Source organism: Aethalodelphis obliquidens, unplaced genomic scaffold, assembly GCF_003676395.1.
Source record: "Aethalodelphis obliquidens isolate GAN/ISIS:26980383/991018 unplaced genomic scaffold, ASM367639v1 scaffold8, whole genome shotgun sequence".
Lineage (NCBI taxonomy): Eukaryota > Metazoa > Chordata > Mammalia > Artiodactyla > Delphinidae > Aethalodelphis > Aethalodelphis obliquidens.
In genome coordinates this window covers 30593523-30609142 of record NW_020837952.1, presented here as the reverse complement: position 1 = coordinate 30609142, position 15620 = coordinate 30593523, and the positions used below count along the sequence as shown (strand labels likewise).

Here is a 15620-nt window from a genome sequence, read left to right as displayed (position 1 = left end):
TATAGCACAGGGAATTACACCCAATATCTTATAATAACCCATAATGGAATATAATCTGCAAAAACAAAACAAAGCAAACAACTGTGCTGTACACCTAAAACTAAAACAATATTGTAAATCAGCTCTACTTCAATTAAAAAAAAGAATAGTCTCATTGGTTCGTAGATATGCCTTGTGTACTTACTTGGTCTGTATCTGAATAGAGAAAGGAGATGAGATATAATGCAAACAGAAATGGAGAAAGGGGAAAATGCCAAGGTGATGGCACTGTTGTTCTTGAGTTGTTTGAGAGAATGTACACACAAATATCACAAATTTTTACCACTTCCTGAATCTGTTTATGTTTTTTCTTATGTTTGTTGTGGCCCACTCCATTTCTGCTCAACTCTAAGTTCACTTGTATCCAACGTTCCTGGTCTCTCCTATTGTAAGGATGTTGGGTCATTTACATTGTGCAGCGTGGTGCAGTTATTTGGGATGCACCTTTCTCTATAGTAGATATAAGCTCGTTAAAAGCAGATATTCTATGTTTCATTAATGTTTGTGTCTGATGGGATTCAGGGTACGTTGCCACAAGATGTGCCACTCCAGCATGCAGATTACTTTGAGCTGAAAAAATGAAAGCCCAAAAGACTCAGGAAGAACCTTTGAATTCCTCCCTACTGCCTAAAAGAATTTAAGATAGGAGGCCTGTCCCAGGAAGGAGCTATCACCACTGATAACTATAGTCAAGTATTAGGTGTGCTAGACAGGAAGGAACCTAGCCAAGCCCATTTGATCAAAGTCCTCTCTGCGTCCTATTGTCTTTGGATGACCCGCAAACATTTGTTTACCAAACAACTCCTTTTATCTTCCTTTGAATTATTTTACTTCCCCTTAAAACCTCAGATCCCTACCTCCTTCTTAGTCCAGAATAATATATATATATCTCACCTTGCCTTGTTGTCTTTGGAATTCTTCATATTTATGTGGATTTGCTGTATGAAAATAATAAACTTTTTTTCTCCTGTGAATCTGTCTTATGTCATTTTAATCACCAACCAAAAGAGCTAAGAGGGGAAAGAGGCAAAATTTCCCCTCCCCCAATATATCCCTTAATGTCTTTTCCCTTAATATCAAATGAATAAATAGATGAACATGCCAACAGATGAAATTCTGTATAAGACAGATTTACAGGGATGGCATGCAATTGTGTATATAATTCTATAAGCAATAAAATAAGGGATGTACTTTAGTCAGAGAGGGGAAAAAGGAAGAATTAAGAAAAAGGGTCTCAAAATTCTACTTACTTACGAATGAACTGAGTCAACATTATGCAGTGGGGTATATCTGAGATCAAAGTAGATTTTTGCAAGAAGGAAGAAGTTAGCTAAAAGAAAATGTGTGTGAAGCCCTTGTGTACTTTACAATTCTTATACTTCTGGAAATAATAAGCTCTGAAAGGTCAAGGACAGTCACATGTTTTACACTTTTTTAAGTTTGCATCTTAAAAATTAATAAGAAAGGGTCTTTGGTATTTTAAATATTTTTCCTTATTAAATATTACTGTTTTTCAACTTAAAATTTTACAGGTACCCACAGAATATTGGACATAGAGATCCAGGATCCATAAGACTTTATCACCTTGAATCAAAGATTCCTTTGATATCCTCCTCCATCTTTTATTCCTATCAACTAACATATTTTTAAAAAGGATTAACAAACTTACCAAAAGGGAATTTAAAAAAATACCACTGCCCGCACTTTCCAATGCCTAAGAATAGCAAGGTGGTAAAAAGAGAATTAGATGATGAGGTTATTGAGTCTGTCAAAGACCTTCTTTCCAATGAAGACTCAGCTGATGATGCCTTTAAGAAAAGTGAACTAATTGTTGACGTCCAAGAAGAGAAAGACACAGATGTTGAAGAAGGATCTGAAGTCGAAGTTGAAAGACCAGCTTGGAACAGTAAACTACAATACATCCTGGCCCAGGTTGGATTTTCTGTAGGATTAGGGAACGTGTGGAGATTCCCATACCTCTGTCAGAAGAATGGGGGTGGTAAGTTTCTGTTTTCTGCTTTTTTTTTGAGTGATACATTGCTGAGCAAATTGCAGTTGATTATGTCAAATAGCCCCTGTTGTTGCTGTAGTTTCACTATTTTAGAAACTATGAATTCCACTGTAAAACTAGGGAGACACTTTTGCTGGAAGTAATTTCAGCTCTGAATTTCAGCTCTGTTTTCAGATTAGGTTTCCATAGGAGCAGATGGCTTGCTTTGAACACTCAAGGATTGCTTAAGGTCATAAATTCTCAAATTCTTTCTGTGGATGCTATTAACATCTCTAAATTACTGACTTTTCTAACCAGTGTTTCATCCCTTGTGCCTATCAGTTATTCACTTTGGAGAAAAGTCCTCAAGTTTTTGATATGAGACGATATTGGTGAACAAGACAAGAGAGAATTTTCTGTCCACAATTTATTAACTCTGAATTTTAAGTTGCTTCCCTCTTCAAAAAAGCAAAAATTTCATGTAATTTAGAATGATTATAGTCTTCAAATGCTGACCAGAACTTTGTATATCCTAGTAGAAGGAATTTAACCAGATAATTAATATAATGCCAGATAGTCTTCATCCTCAGATATTAGCATCCTTACGATGATAATTACCATTCCTAATTTTAAACATATTATCTAGATCAACATGATATTTAGCTTTTTGTATTTGTGCATATAATTACCAGGTGTTATTTAGTGAAAATTGTCTTAAAATCAAGAAAATAAAACCATATACAAGAGAGTACATTGTTCATGTAGGATACAAGCTCAATAGTACACCAAAGTCAAACTGAACATTAAGTTAACTAACATTTGGGTTATTAAATTAAAATAACTTTAATATTAAGCTTTACTTTCTTTACCATTACTATCTTTACCATATACATATATGGAAGCTGTTCAAACAAGTGTGATTAAACACTAAATATTCTGTAAGCAGCATTTCAGCACATAAAGGAAAGACTGAATATTTTGGTCTTTGATTCCAGTTTGTGATAGTTTTGCTGACTGGAAAAAAACATGGTTTTATTTTATTTTTGATGTAGTTACAACCTATATATCAGATGAAATAATAAAACCATTCATATATGAAATGGTTTCTTTTCAGTCACTAATAGATAAAAAGCTAAGGTGTCATGGTGACAAAATATGTTTAAGGTCTTGCTTAGTTAATTCAACCAGGGACAAAACTACAGGTTTGGGGAAAAGTAGCCTGTCTGACAAATCTGCCAGAGAGGTAAGAATCAGTACATGAAGTTGGTGATGCACTACCCATTGCTCCACTGAAACAGCAAGCTCCTCTAGCTAGTCTTTAACATCACAGATGAATTATTTATTAAATCAGCTGCAAGCAGCTATGTACTGCCCTGCTTTCTGTTTCTCACAAATCATCCCCATTTGCAAGACTGGCAAAAGATGAATTCTGATTTTCAGACATTTCACCTTATGAGCCTAACTGGCAATACTATTAAGGAAGACCGCTATCTTGGCTGAAAACTCAGGTTGCTTTCCATTTAATACAGTATTTGTCTTGGTGGAGAGCTCTAAAGGATTTCATAGTAGTCAGTTGTTAGCAAAAATGGCTCCTCCTCTTTACTTTCTTTCATATATAAAGAGAGTCAAGATGCCCTTCCTAGTATTGTTTCCTCTCTTCTAATTACAAATGCTAGAGAGTGACATTATAAAACACCAATGGGCTTTATCGTTTCAAGATGGCTGTTGGAGTTCAAAAGGCAGTACTCAGCGTGCAGTATGGCATTGAACTGTCTAGGTATTTGACTGTTTAGTCAAACAGTCTCAGGTTACCTAAATCTTATTCATCATTTGAGGCACTTTATGAATAACAGAATAAAAAGTAATAGACCAATATAAGTTGATTTGTCTGAAGATATTACTGAAAGCACAATGGTTAAGCTTAATAAGTGTTAATAATGTAGAAGCTACCAGCTCAAATTTTGAAGTCAGTTTGACTATAAAGCCTGGCTCTTTCCCACATTATCCAGGTGACCATTCACAGGTTAACTATTTCTTCTGGCTGAAATCCCACACCTGTACAATGAGGAAAATACTGGTACTTGCCCCATTGGATTCTTGTGAGGAATAAATGAGTAACTACATGTAACATGGATAGAAATGTGCCTGGCAAATAGTAAATTCTCAGCTGTAGTTTAGCTATGACTATTTTTGTTATGGAGGCTCGTGTTAGAGAAATTTGAGTTAGAAGAAAAGGCCAGGTATCTAATAGTGTGTCATGAACACATAACGGAGGAAATGCTCCCAATGAGTCCAGTCTTAATTCATTCTCTCTTTTCATCCTAGTCATTCACACACACATAAACCAATTCACACCCCAGGATTTGAGACGTGTTAAAATGCACTTTCGGTCCTTCAGGAAACATGTTCAGGTCATTAGTGCCTGAATGTTATTAATCATTTTAGAATTTGAATTTTTATAATTCTGTTTTATAATCTCATGCATCGATGCTTTACATTGCATACCTCTTTGTAGATCAACTCATGTCTCAAAGACTGAAAATCAGCTGTAAGAGAGTAGAGATTTTCTACCAACCACCATGTTAAGGGAAATTTTTTTTTTTAATTCAATTTCTTTTTTTAAAAAACATTTATTTATTTATTTATTTGTCTGCGCTGGGTCTTAGTTGCGGCACACGGGATCTTTAGTTGTGGCATTCGATCTCTTAGTTGCAGCATATGGGATCTAGTTCCTGGCTAGGGATCGAACCCGGGCCCCCTGCACTGGGAGCGCAGAGTCTTAGCCACTGGACCACCAGGGAAGTCCTGGGAAATTCTTGTATATCATAATTATTTCAGAGATATATAGATACTGAGATAAATGATTTGAAAATAAAATCATTAATATTTACTTCTTCAGCAGAATAGGTACCATAACAATTCGAATAGTTTCCAAAATCTATTTAATACCATTAAACACATTTTTTAAATGAGAAAATATAATAAATGGCCTCCACTTTATAAAGGGAATTAGTACCATCGATTACATGACCCACTTGGCAGTATCTGGTTGGACAAAACTCCAGACAGGAAATTTGAATGTAGCAAGTCCATTTTAGAAGTCATTTAATGAATAATTTGCATATGTATTCTCATGTAGAAATGAGTACAGGTTTCACATTTGACTTTATCAATTAACAGAGTCTAATATTAACATTGTCAAGCTGTTCAGTACATTTTAAAGTCACTAATCATGTGTCTTAAATTGAAATTTAGCTGTAAAATAATATATATATTTTTCAAGTATGAAAACTTTACTACAAGGAAAATAGCACATATATTTTACAATAGCTATTAAATAGCTCAGTTTAGTCAGTCCTCCCTACCCCTTAACAGAATTTTGGAAAGCAAAAAGTTACTTGTTTCCTGAAGTGAACTTTTTATATGACATATATATATATATATGGAAAAAATGACATTTGTCTGTGGTAGAAGTTCTTTTTCCTTTTTTTTTTTTCTCTTTCAGTCTAAGCAGCCATTTCTTCTTCCCTGTTGTTAGTTAGGAAGGGTCAGTTTTAATACCATAACATCTCACTCATTTTGATTTATCAGATTTGAAATGCATGATTTAGATGAGTTTGAATAAAATTTAATAAATGACTTCATTAACGTCGTATGAATAAGATTTCCAGGAGTTTGTGAAACCTATTTGAGAAAATAATTAATTTTAAGGAAGCAATTATTTTTACAAAAAATAAAGCTGGTTTACCATTTCAATAAAATGAAGCTAAAACTATTCATTGGTATCCTTACTTTTTTCATAATTATTTTTTATCAGAAACTCTTTGTAGCAGTCAAATTCAGGTTTCAAATACCAGAAAGCTTAAAGTAATGAAATTGCATTTTCTTTAAAGTCCTTTGTAGTTATACTATATGGAAGTTTAAATATCATCTTTCATGAGATAATCAGTGTATTCTCTCCTGTGACTGTTGAAAATATAATCTATTTTATTTGTTCTTGTTTCTGTAGGTGCCTATCTTTTGCCATACTTAATACTGCTTCTGGTAATAGGTATTCCCCTTTTTTTCCTGGAACTTTCTGTGGGTCAAAGAATTCGGCGAGGAAGCATTGGTGTGTGGAATTACATAAGCCCTAAACTGGGAGGGATTGGATTTGCAAGTTGTGTAGTAAGTTTCCTGGTATGGTATATGCCTTATAATTTTTACAGGGTTTGTAATTATATAGTTTGAATTTAAATGAAACCTTTGAGTGTGTATTTCTACTCAACTCTTTAATCATGTTTTAAAAAAACACTACTGGAGCTTGCACTAATACACAAAACAAGCTGTAAATTTAAATGTAGTTCAATCTTGTTAACACATGTTCTTAAGGTCTATGAGAGTCATCGTTTTAGAAAAGATAATGCTTTTCAAATAAAAATAAAATAAGGAGGTTTTTTTTAAAGTATTAAATGGGTTTTATGCATTTCATCTCATTGTTTCAAAGGAAGGGGCATGAGAGGTTTAATATAATCACACTATTTTATTTTGCAGGTATGCTTTTTTGTGGCTCTCTACTACAATGTCATCATTGGCTGGAGTTTGTTTTATTTTTCTCAGTCTTTTCAGCAACCTCTACCTTGGGATCAGTGTCCTTTGGTGAAAAATGCTTCACACACTTGTAAGACATGTACCATGTAGTGTTTTTGTAGCTAAAGATCATACAGTTGGTAAAGGCAGGAGCTTTCAAGATTCTTTTTTTTAAATAATGTGGAAAAATCTTTCAAAATTGTTACTATAACAAACTTTCCTTGACATACTCAGAAAGATAGATGTCTGGCATCATTTAATTTATCTAGCTATTTCCAAGTAGTTTTATTGTGCACCCTGATGTTAGGGTAAACAATTATAAGCCTTCAATTGTAAATTTTGACAATATTTTATTCTGTATATCTTTATTGATGCCTTACAGTTTCATTAAAATAAAAAAGAGGACAAAAAGAGTTTAGATTGAAGGAATTGTTTTTATGTCTTGGGTTGTTTTTCTATGGTTTTCTTATCATTTATTTTTATATCCTAGAATATAAAGAACAATTCCCTAGCGCTGTCCAGTAAATATAGAATGCAACTCACATATGTAGTCTAAGATGTCCTAGTAGCCATATTTACAGAAAGTAAAAAGGGACAGGTGAAATATTTTATTTAATCCAATATATCCAAAATATTAACATTCCAACATATAATTAATATAAAAATTAGTTATGTAATAATTTACACTGTTTTTCTCATACTAAGTCTCTAAAAGCCCCTTTGTACTTTATATTTACAGCACTAGTCACTCTAAACCAGCTCCATTTCAAAAGTCACACATGGCTAGAAGCTAGCATTTTTGACAGCTCTGCCCCCAGGAAGTCAATCAGATAATTCTGGGGGCAGAAGGGGCTATAAACCTGATACATTTTAATCACCTTGATAAAAATCTCACATATTCCTATTTTAGAAATGTGTAATAACAAATGTCAAACAGGATTCATGTCTGTTGACTTTTTCACATTTTTGCACAGTTGAGGTTTCATTGTGGATTTAAATGCTTCTGTAGAATAGTAGTACTTTTCTAGGAAAAGTTAAGAATTGATTTACAGGCTTACTGGGAGGGAAATGGCCTCATTATTCTTTATAGTCTGAAATGACTGTGTTACCTTTCTTTCTACAGTCGTAGAGCCAGAATGCGAAAAAAGTTCTGCCACTACCTATTATTGGTACAGAGAAGCACTGAATATTTCCAGTTCCATTTCTGAAAGTGGGGGCTTAAACTGGAAGATGACCGTCTGCTTGCTGGCTGCCTGGGTTGTGGTGTGCTTGGCTATGATCAAAGGCATTCAGTCTTCTGGAAAAGTTAGTATGTTAGAGCCTCTCCTGCTTCTGCTAATCACCTCATCACCATTCCTGGGAACTATCTCCCCCACCCACTATAAACCTGTGTGGGCAAACTGCAAGTAGCACTTTACTCTCTCGGCAGTTAATTAAAGATGGGTAAAAAGTAGTGCTTTAAAAAATGTATTTAAATCAAGGAAAGGACATAAATAAAGATATAAGTGTTTTATAATGAAATCTAAAGTTGTTTATAATCTTTCCCTATTTTATCAAGATCTGTTTTGAGCTTTTTTGTCAATACTTAAAAGTCCTTTCTCGTTGCTGGTATTCAGCTGACCTTAATGTTTTTAGTTCTCTGATTAGTTCCAATCATGGAAATTGGGAAAAGTGGTAGAATAAAGAATTTGTTTATTTGTGTTATATCATTCATTTTTCTCTACTACAGGTGCTCTAGGGAAAAGTTGCATAAAAGATTTTAAAATAGTCTAGTGTGGAGTGTTTCTTAAAGATATGAACATTAGGTAGTTATGATATATCTCAACAAGGAATTCAGAGTAATATAAAAGACTAAAGGGCATGCCTGCCAGGGCAAATGGAAAATTTTATAAGGCTGTGCTTGAGAAAGACAGTAAGTGAATTCTAGATACCCCAGGAAGTCAATCAGATAATTTTTTAAAAGGATGCATTAGGAAAGTAATTGTTATTCACTATTTTGCTTCCATATTACATTTTTTTCCCATTATTATTGCCATTGTTTTAAAGCTCTCTACTTCTTTTGTTTGGACCATAGCAAGAATTAATTTTGGTTCATCTTCTCTCTGCCCTTTAACAACCCATCTCTACTGTTTTTTCTTTCCAAAGCATAGATCTGATCATATATCTTTCCAGGCTAACATATTGCCACTTACCATCATATACTAGTAAGAGTGGGAATAGTAGTAGTAGTAGCAGCAGCAGGAGTAGTGGTAATAAATGATGATGATGGAGATGATTCTGATAATGATGAGAACAAGAACAATAACAGAAGGCAAAATTTATTACCTGTTTACTTTGTTCTAGGCACTGTGATAAATGCTATATATACTTTATCTCAATTAAATCTTAAAAAAAAAGAAAACAAAAACCAACTCTAAGAAGTAATTGCTACTCTCAGACCTGCTTTACAGATAAAAGAACAAGTTTGGGAAAACAGGTAACTTGCCCAAAGAATCACAGTTAGTAAATGCTAGTACCTGGATCAAACCCAGCTCTGTCTAAATCTAAAGCCCATGTTATTTAATTGCAACACTATAACGTCTCTCACTGTGGTATATTTTTTCCCACAAAAAGTGAACTCTTTTAGGCGAAGTCTGTCTAATTCATCTTTGCTTCCTGTTACTTCATATTTAATTAGAAATGTTTGACAATTTTTTTAAACTTGTTAATCACAGCTGATTTTACATTTACCTTCCTGATGGAACTTCTATACCATTTTTCCTTTGTAGAAATGAATGTGGTAGATGACACCATATTCTGTGAATGTTAGTGTATTCTGTGATTAAGTAAGTTCAATTAATTGGTTCCACTTGGTGTGTCTTCTACTATGTCAGAGCCCCATTACAGTCAAGTTATAAATAAAGGACTAGATTCCTAAGCCAAATCTAACCACATTTATGTGCTGCCTAAGGTGATGTCATTTGATAGAATGAGAACCAACTATGGTCAGCCAAAGAAGTCCAAAAATCCCTCTGCTCAAGTCTTACCACCACATTTTATTTCTTCTTTGTCTGAGTATGTGTCTTATCATTTAAAGAACTATTCATCCTTTTCTTATCACAACATTGGGGACGTTTTTCTTATGTCGTGTAATATAACTTTATCTGGAAAAATTTAATACAATTTATAGACTACATGTAGTTTATTATTTCAACAAGAAGGCTTCAGGGAGAGGGTAGCTTTTCAGCAGACTTTGAAGAAAAAATTTAGTAGGCACAGATGGGGAGAAAGCTGTAAGTAATATGAACAAAGTTATGAAAGTCTAAATTGTGACAATTCCTCATTCTGGGACAATGAGCTAAATATAAAAAGAAATTTATTAGGAATAAATGTAAAGCTCTGTTTGCCTGCCAAACAGAAAAGCTTCCAAATAAACAATCACACAAATGCAGTATAGAGATATATGGTTTAAGGGTAATGAAGTTTAAGGGTAGTATGTGAAAAAAAAACTTAGAGAATTTAGCAGCTGACAGAAAAGTCAACTTGTGATATCCCTAGCCAAAACACACACACACACACACACACACACACACACACACACACACACACAATGCTAATTTGAAACTGCATGAATTAAGACAGGAGTACGACAGTGTCATTCTCCTTTAGGTCAGGTAGGCACATGCCAGTTGAACCACACCTGTAATACTGGATTTTACTGAAATCTTTACTACTTTGTTATGGAAAAGAGCCATCTCAGCTTTGTGATCACAGTCTTCCAATAGTTGAATAAAAAGAGGAATAAGCCTTATTCTGTGTGGTCACAGAGAACAGGACCATGATCAAATATTTGGAATTATGCAGAGTGGCGGGATGGTGGTAAATCGTCAAGGAAAGGAAGACCTTTCAGGAATCAAGCCTAGTAACAATGAAATCAGTTGCACAGTGGTAGAGAGCTCAGCACTGCTGGAGGTGGTCCAACAGAGGTGGTATGGTTGCATGTCCCTTTGTTGGAGCCTCTATGCAAGGGATGCCTGCCCCCAGGGGAAAGATAGAAATGAGAAGCTCTAGGCTTTCTTCTAACTCTAATATTTTCTACCAGTACTACTTTGCCATTAGTACTACTACTGTGCTAAGTAAGTACTCTGCATACATTAGCTTGTTTAATCTTTCTAGCAGCAAGATGATTTGCATGTTCTTATCCCCATTTTACTGCAAAGTTAAGCTTAGGGAAAATAAATAATCGGCCAGAATTAAACAACTGATAAGTGGCAGAGTTAGAACTAGGCTATGAAATCCTCAAAGAGAATGACTCTTTCTGAAGGTATGTTTAAAACAAACATTTTAATATGTAAGAGAGAAAAACAACTAAATGATTTCATATATTTTCTTTTTTTTAATAGTTGAGTAAAATGAAAATATTTTCATGCAACATTTTGATTGATAAACTTATGTCTCTTACTGAATGTACTTACTGTGAAAGGCATGTCAGTTTTTAAGGCCTCTGGGGACAGCCAGAGAAACATATTTCAATGTTTCACTTCCAAGTTCTTAAGAATAATACTTAAGGGTCATTCATCTACTCATTGAACACATATTTATTGAGCACCTACTATGTGCCAGGCACTGATCTAGCTCAGGAGGTACAGTGGTGAACAAGGCAGACAAAATACCTGTCTTCATGGAATGTCCATTCTAGTGGTAGAGGCAGACAATAAACAAATCATAAAATAATATCAGGTAGCAATGCAAAATATAAAATAAGGAGAAAGTGTTTGGGGTAGCATTTTACATATAGTCAGGTAGAATTTAAACTATTTTCAATAATATTATTCAACTGACAATTTTATTATTATGAGACCCATATGATTAAATAAAATGAATTTGTGTTTAAAAGCACAACATGGATACCTCTGTAAAATGCTGACCTAAGACACATCTTTAAATCTCAGAATTTAATGATTAAATATTTGTCCTTTACCTGCTCACAGAAGAAAAAAATTCAGGTGTGAACACTACCTATTACTACTTAAGTTTTTAAGTGTTTAAAATCTTGACTGTTACTTTTCTCCATGTTGCATCCAACATGAAATTGTCCTGTTCCTTTTTGGACAAAGCTATCCTTATCTTATCAGAGTCTTATCACTGAAGCCAGATGAGTATTAAGAACTCAAATATGTGTTGAATTAATAAATGAAATTTGAAATGTCTCATCATATAATTAGTACCTAATTTTTAAAACACTGTAAAATAAAGATGAGGGTTTTTTGTTTGTTTCTTTTTTTTTTTTTTTAGGGAATGTGTACAGAAAGGAAAACTTCCTATGAATTCTCTCTTAATGTACAATATTTTTGAGTATCTAAGAATGTGCAAAGGTTAATAGGCCACCATCTTTATCCTCATGGAACCCATAATTTAATGGGTGAGACAAATAATGACAGCAGAATAAATGCAGTAAGATGTACAAATAAAAAGTGTATGACAGTATAGAGCACAGAGGCAGCCACTGAAATTAACCTGGAATTGGGGGAGGGCTTCACAAAGCAGGTAACTTTTGGGCTAGAGTTTGACAGTTGAAGAAGAGTTCACCAGAAACTTCAGAGAGAGGACATTGGAGGCATGGAAAACAGCATGTGCAAAGCCCAAAGTTTGCTGAGTAACCCCGTGTGACTTTTACATACAATTTGTGAAGCTTGTGGGAAATGAGGCTGGAAATGTAAGTTGACTGCAGGTATTAAAGTATCTATGGACAGTGGTAAAATGACTGGCTGTTACTTAACAAACGGTGTGAAATATTTGAAGATTTTTAGCAGTTCATTACACCATCAGATCCTTAGAAAGATCTTTCTGGTAGCAGTGTGGGTGATGAATTTCAGGGATGAAGAGGAGAGCTGGCAGGGAAAATCAAGAGGCAAAATGAGGAGGAAGCTAATAGTGAAAAGTGACACATCACCGAGGATGAAAACGAAGGGACAGATGAAATTTGGAGTCAATTGGACTTGTTGGTCAGTTGTTATGGGATGTGGAGAAGAGAACCATATTCAGGTGTGTTAGAGTTGTTTAGCCTGGGCAAATACACATACAGGAAGAATCATTTCTTCCTTTAGCTTCTAATTTGAAATTATATTAAAAATACACTGAGGGTACACTGTATTTATTGGAAAAAATCATAATCAAACTATCCAGATTATTTTAGTGTGCAGCCTTCATTTTCATTTTTTTTTTTTTTTTTTTTGCGGTACGTGGGCCTCTCACTGTTGTGGCCTCTCCCGTTGCAGAGCACAGGCTCCGGACGCGCAGGCTCAGTGACCATGGCTCACGGGCCCAGCCGCTTCGCGGCATGTGGGATCTTCCCGGACCGGGGCACGAACCCGTGTCCCCCGCATTGGCAGGTGGACTCTCAACCACTGCGCCACCAGGGAAGCCCCATTTTCATTTTTAAAATAAATGCATTAATGGAAGTCCTTTAAGTCATTTATAAGGCAGCAAATTTGAGTTCTGTTAAAAAAAAAACAACAAAAAAAGCAATTGTGCAAAGGTGAATCCATGCTTCTGGTTAGCCCCAAGATTTGTGAAGAAGAATCATAAAAGGAATAGCTGTAATCAAGTGAGATCAAGGCTACTTGAATAGATATATAGTAGACCCACAAATTTAAAGAATGCTAAAAGGAGGCAGAAAGAATGAAAAAAATGTACTCCATCTAAAAGCATTCTGATAAGAAGAAATCAAGAAAGGTGGATGAATGGATGCAATTTAAAAATTATACCATTTTTATAAATAAAAATTTAAAAAATTATACCATTTTGAAATGATCAAAAAATTATATTTCTTTACAACTAATTAAAATATAATTATTTTTAGAAATAATATGGGTTTCTAATTATGCTGAGATTTTATTTGTAATATTAATTTTTTTCTTAGAATGCTTAATATAATTATAAGGTATACAGAACAGTAGAAGAGGGGCAAATTATTGTGTTGACTTACCTATTGTTTGTCTACAGTTACTATAGGATTCCATATCTCTAACCTGCCTGAGCCATCCTCTGCTATGGCAGTTTTCTTCTCCATTCTTCCTACCCTTCCTCCATTCCTTCCTCCTCAGATAAGTATTATATACGTACTATGTGTTAGGAACTCTGTTAGGTATTTGAGATTTGGTAGTGAACAGGAGAGAAGAAGTCCTTGCCCTCACAGAGCTTATATTCCAGTAGGGGAGATTGAAAATTAACAAATAAACAAGATAATTTCAACAGTGTTAAATGCTGTCAAGACAAAACAAAATAATATTGACGGTCCATGGGGCATAGAGGAGGGCAGATGGAGGTATACTGGATGAGAAAAAGGCATGACCTTATTCTGGGTGTTCTAGGTAGTCTTGAGAAAATGAAGATATGACGTAAAATAACAAAGAGGAGCGAGTCTCGGACAGATGAGGGAAATGAATACCTCAGACTGAGGGCACTGCCTGCTCTGGCCCTGAAGCTAAAGTGCTTGGTTTCCCTCGGGGCTGAAGCTCAGCTGGGGGAAGAGTGGTGGGGCAGGCAGGTAGGCAGCCTAGTCTAAGGCTTTGCAGGACAGAGGGAGAAATTCGCCTTTTACTCCAACTGCATTAGAGATCCCTGGAGTGGGTTAAGCAGGGAATGAGATAACCTGAGTGGTAGCTTGGAAACTAGAATATTACAAATAGTGCAGAACTACTTCTGGATGTTTGACTTTAGCAAATGGATGGGTGGTGGGAGATGGAGTTGGGTGGGGACAGCTTTGGGGGAAAATCGGGAAAGTTTTGGATACCACATGGAGATGTCAAGGAGGCAGTACATGTCTGGTTAGGACAACTGCTTTTCTATGATAAACATTTGCTTAACTTTAATGATGAAACTTCTGAAGTAGAACATAAAATCTCTACACTATTATTCAAGTTCTGTAGGAACTTTAACAGGACCACTCTCTACTCCAGAAGCTTTATAGAATTATAATGGAACTTTGCTTAATTAAAAACAAACAAAAAAAGGACTTTTTTTTTGCTACCTCAAACAATAAAGTAGAAATTTGTTAATGAGTTAGTGTCCATTCATTTCTCTTAAATATTGCTTGTTTTGTGAACTGTAAGGAATCAACACTATTCAAATTACACCATACCTATGGGCTATTTAAAAGGGGTTTAAATAAGGAAAATTTTCTTATTTTTTGTTATATCTCAAATAGAATCTTAACTAGTCACATTGAATCAAGGCTATTAAGCCACTCTGATATGATGGCTATGCAAGGTATTAAAAGTATTATTTATCATATTATAAAAAGTGCCACTTTCACGGTATAGAACAGAACACATAATCTTAACTATGAAAAAGAAAATAGTCGTTAGGATGTCTCACTTTTTTTAAATCTTTCTTACTTTGCAGATCATGTATTTTAGTTCTCTGTTCCCGTATGTGGTACTTATATGCTTCCTAATCAGAGCACTCCTTTTAAATGGTTCAATTGATGGCATCCGTCACATGTTTACCCCTGAGGTATGTACTGTATTTCTAGTTAAGGCTTATGATCACAAAAGCCTTATGTTTATTGTTAAAATGTTCCCACAGTTAGATTTAAGGGATAATTGTTCTAACCTATGTGCACTAGACTATTAAATTATAGCTGTTATGTTAACCAGCCTAGTAAAACCGGAGCTTTTGGACATCTATAATTATATCCATCTCTCTCCAATTTTAAAGGCCCCATTAGTGAGTTTCACTATTTAAACTTCAAAAATTCCTATTTTATAATAAATTAACTTCCCATTTTTACACTGGTATATTTTAGAACTTTTCAGTCTTTACTCTTCCTCCTCTATTTCAGTGGTTCTTAACCTTTTGACATGGACCCCTTTGAAAAAAACCTGATAATGGAATCTTCTTACCAGAGCAAATAATGAACATATTAATTTGCTTAGTGTCTCAGGAGGTTGACAGATCACCTAAAATCCATGGACCCAGGTTAAGAACCCTATTGCCCTCTAAATCCTGTCTCAGAGAAATTCAAGATTTCTTACTTTGT

At 34.7% G+C, this 15620-nt stretch overlaps 1 protein-coding gene across 1 annotated transcript in view; it reads left to right on the top strand.

Moving 5' to 3' along the window:
• Positions 1-15620, top strand: part of SLC6A15 (solute carrier family 6 member 15) — a 48956-nt gene that overhangs the window by 19147 nt on the left and 14189 nt on the right. Inside the window, exons 2-6 of the mRNA XM_027107121.1 lie at positions 1572-2038; positions 6039-6196; positions 6563-6689; positions 7722-7903; positions 14984-15094. Coding sequence (XP_026962922.1) covers positions 1750-2038; positions 6039-6196; positions 6563-6689; positions 7722-7903; positions 14984-15094 — 867 coding nt within the window. The 5' untranslated portion in view covers positions 1572-1749. The remainder of the gene's footprint in view (positions 1-1571; positions 2039-6038; positions 6197-6562; positions 6690-7721; positions 7904-14983; positions 15095-15620) is intronic.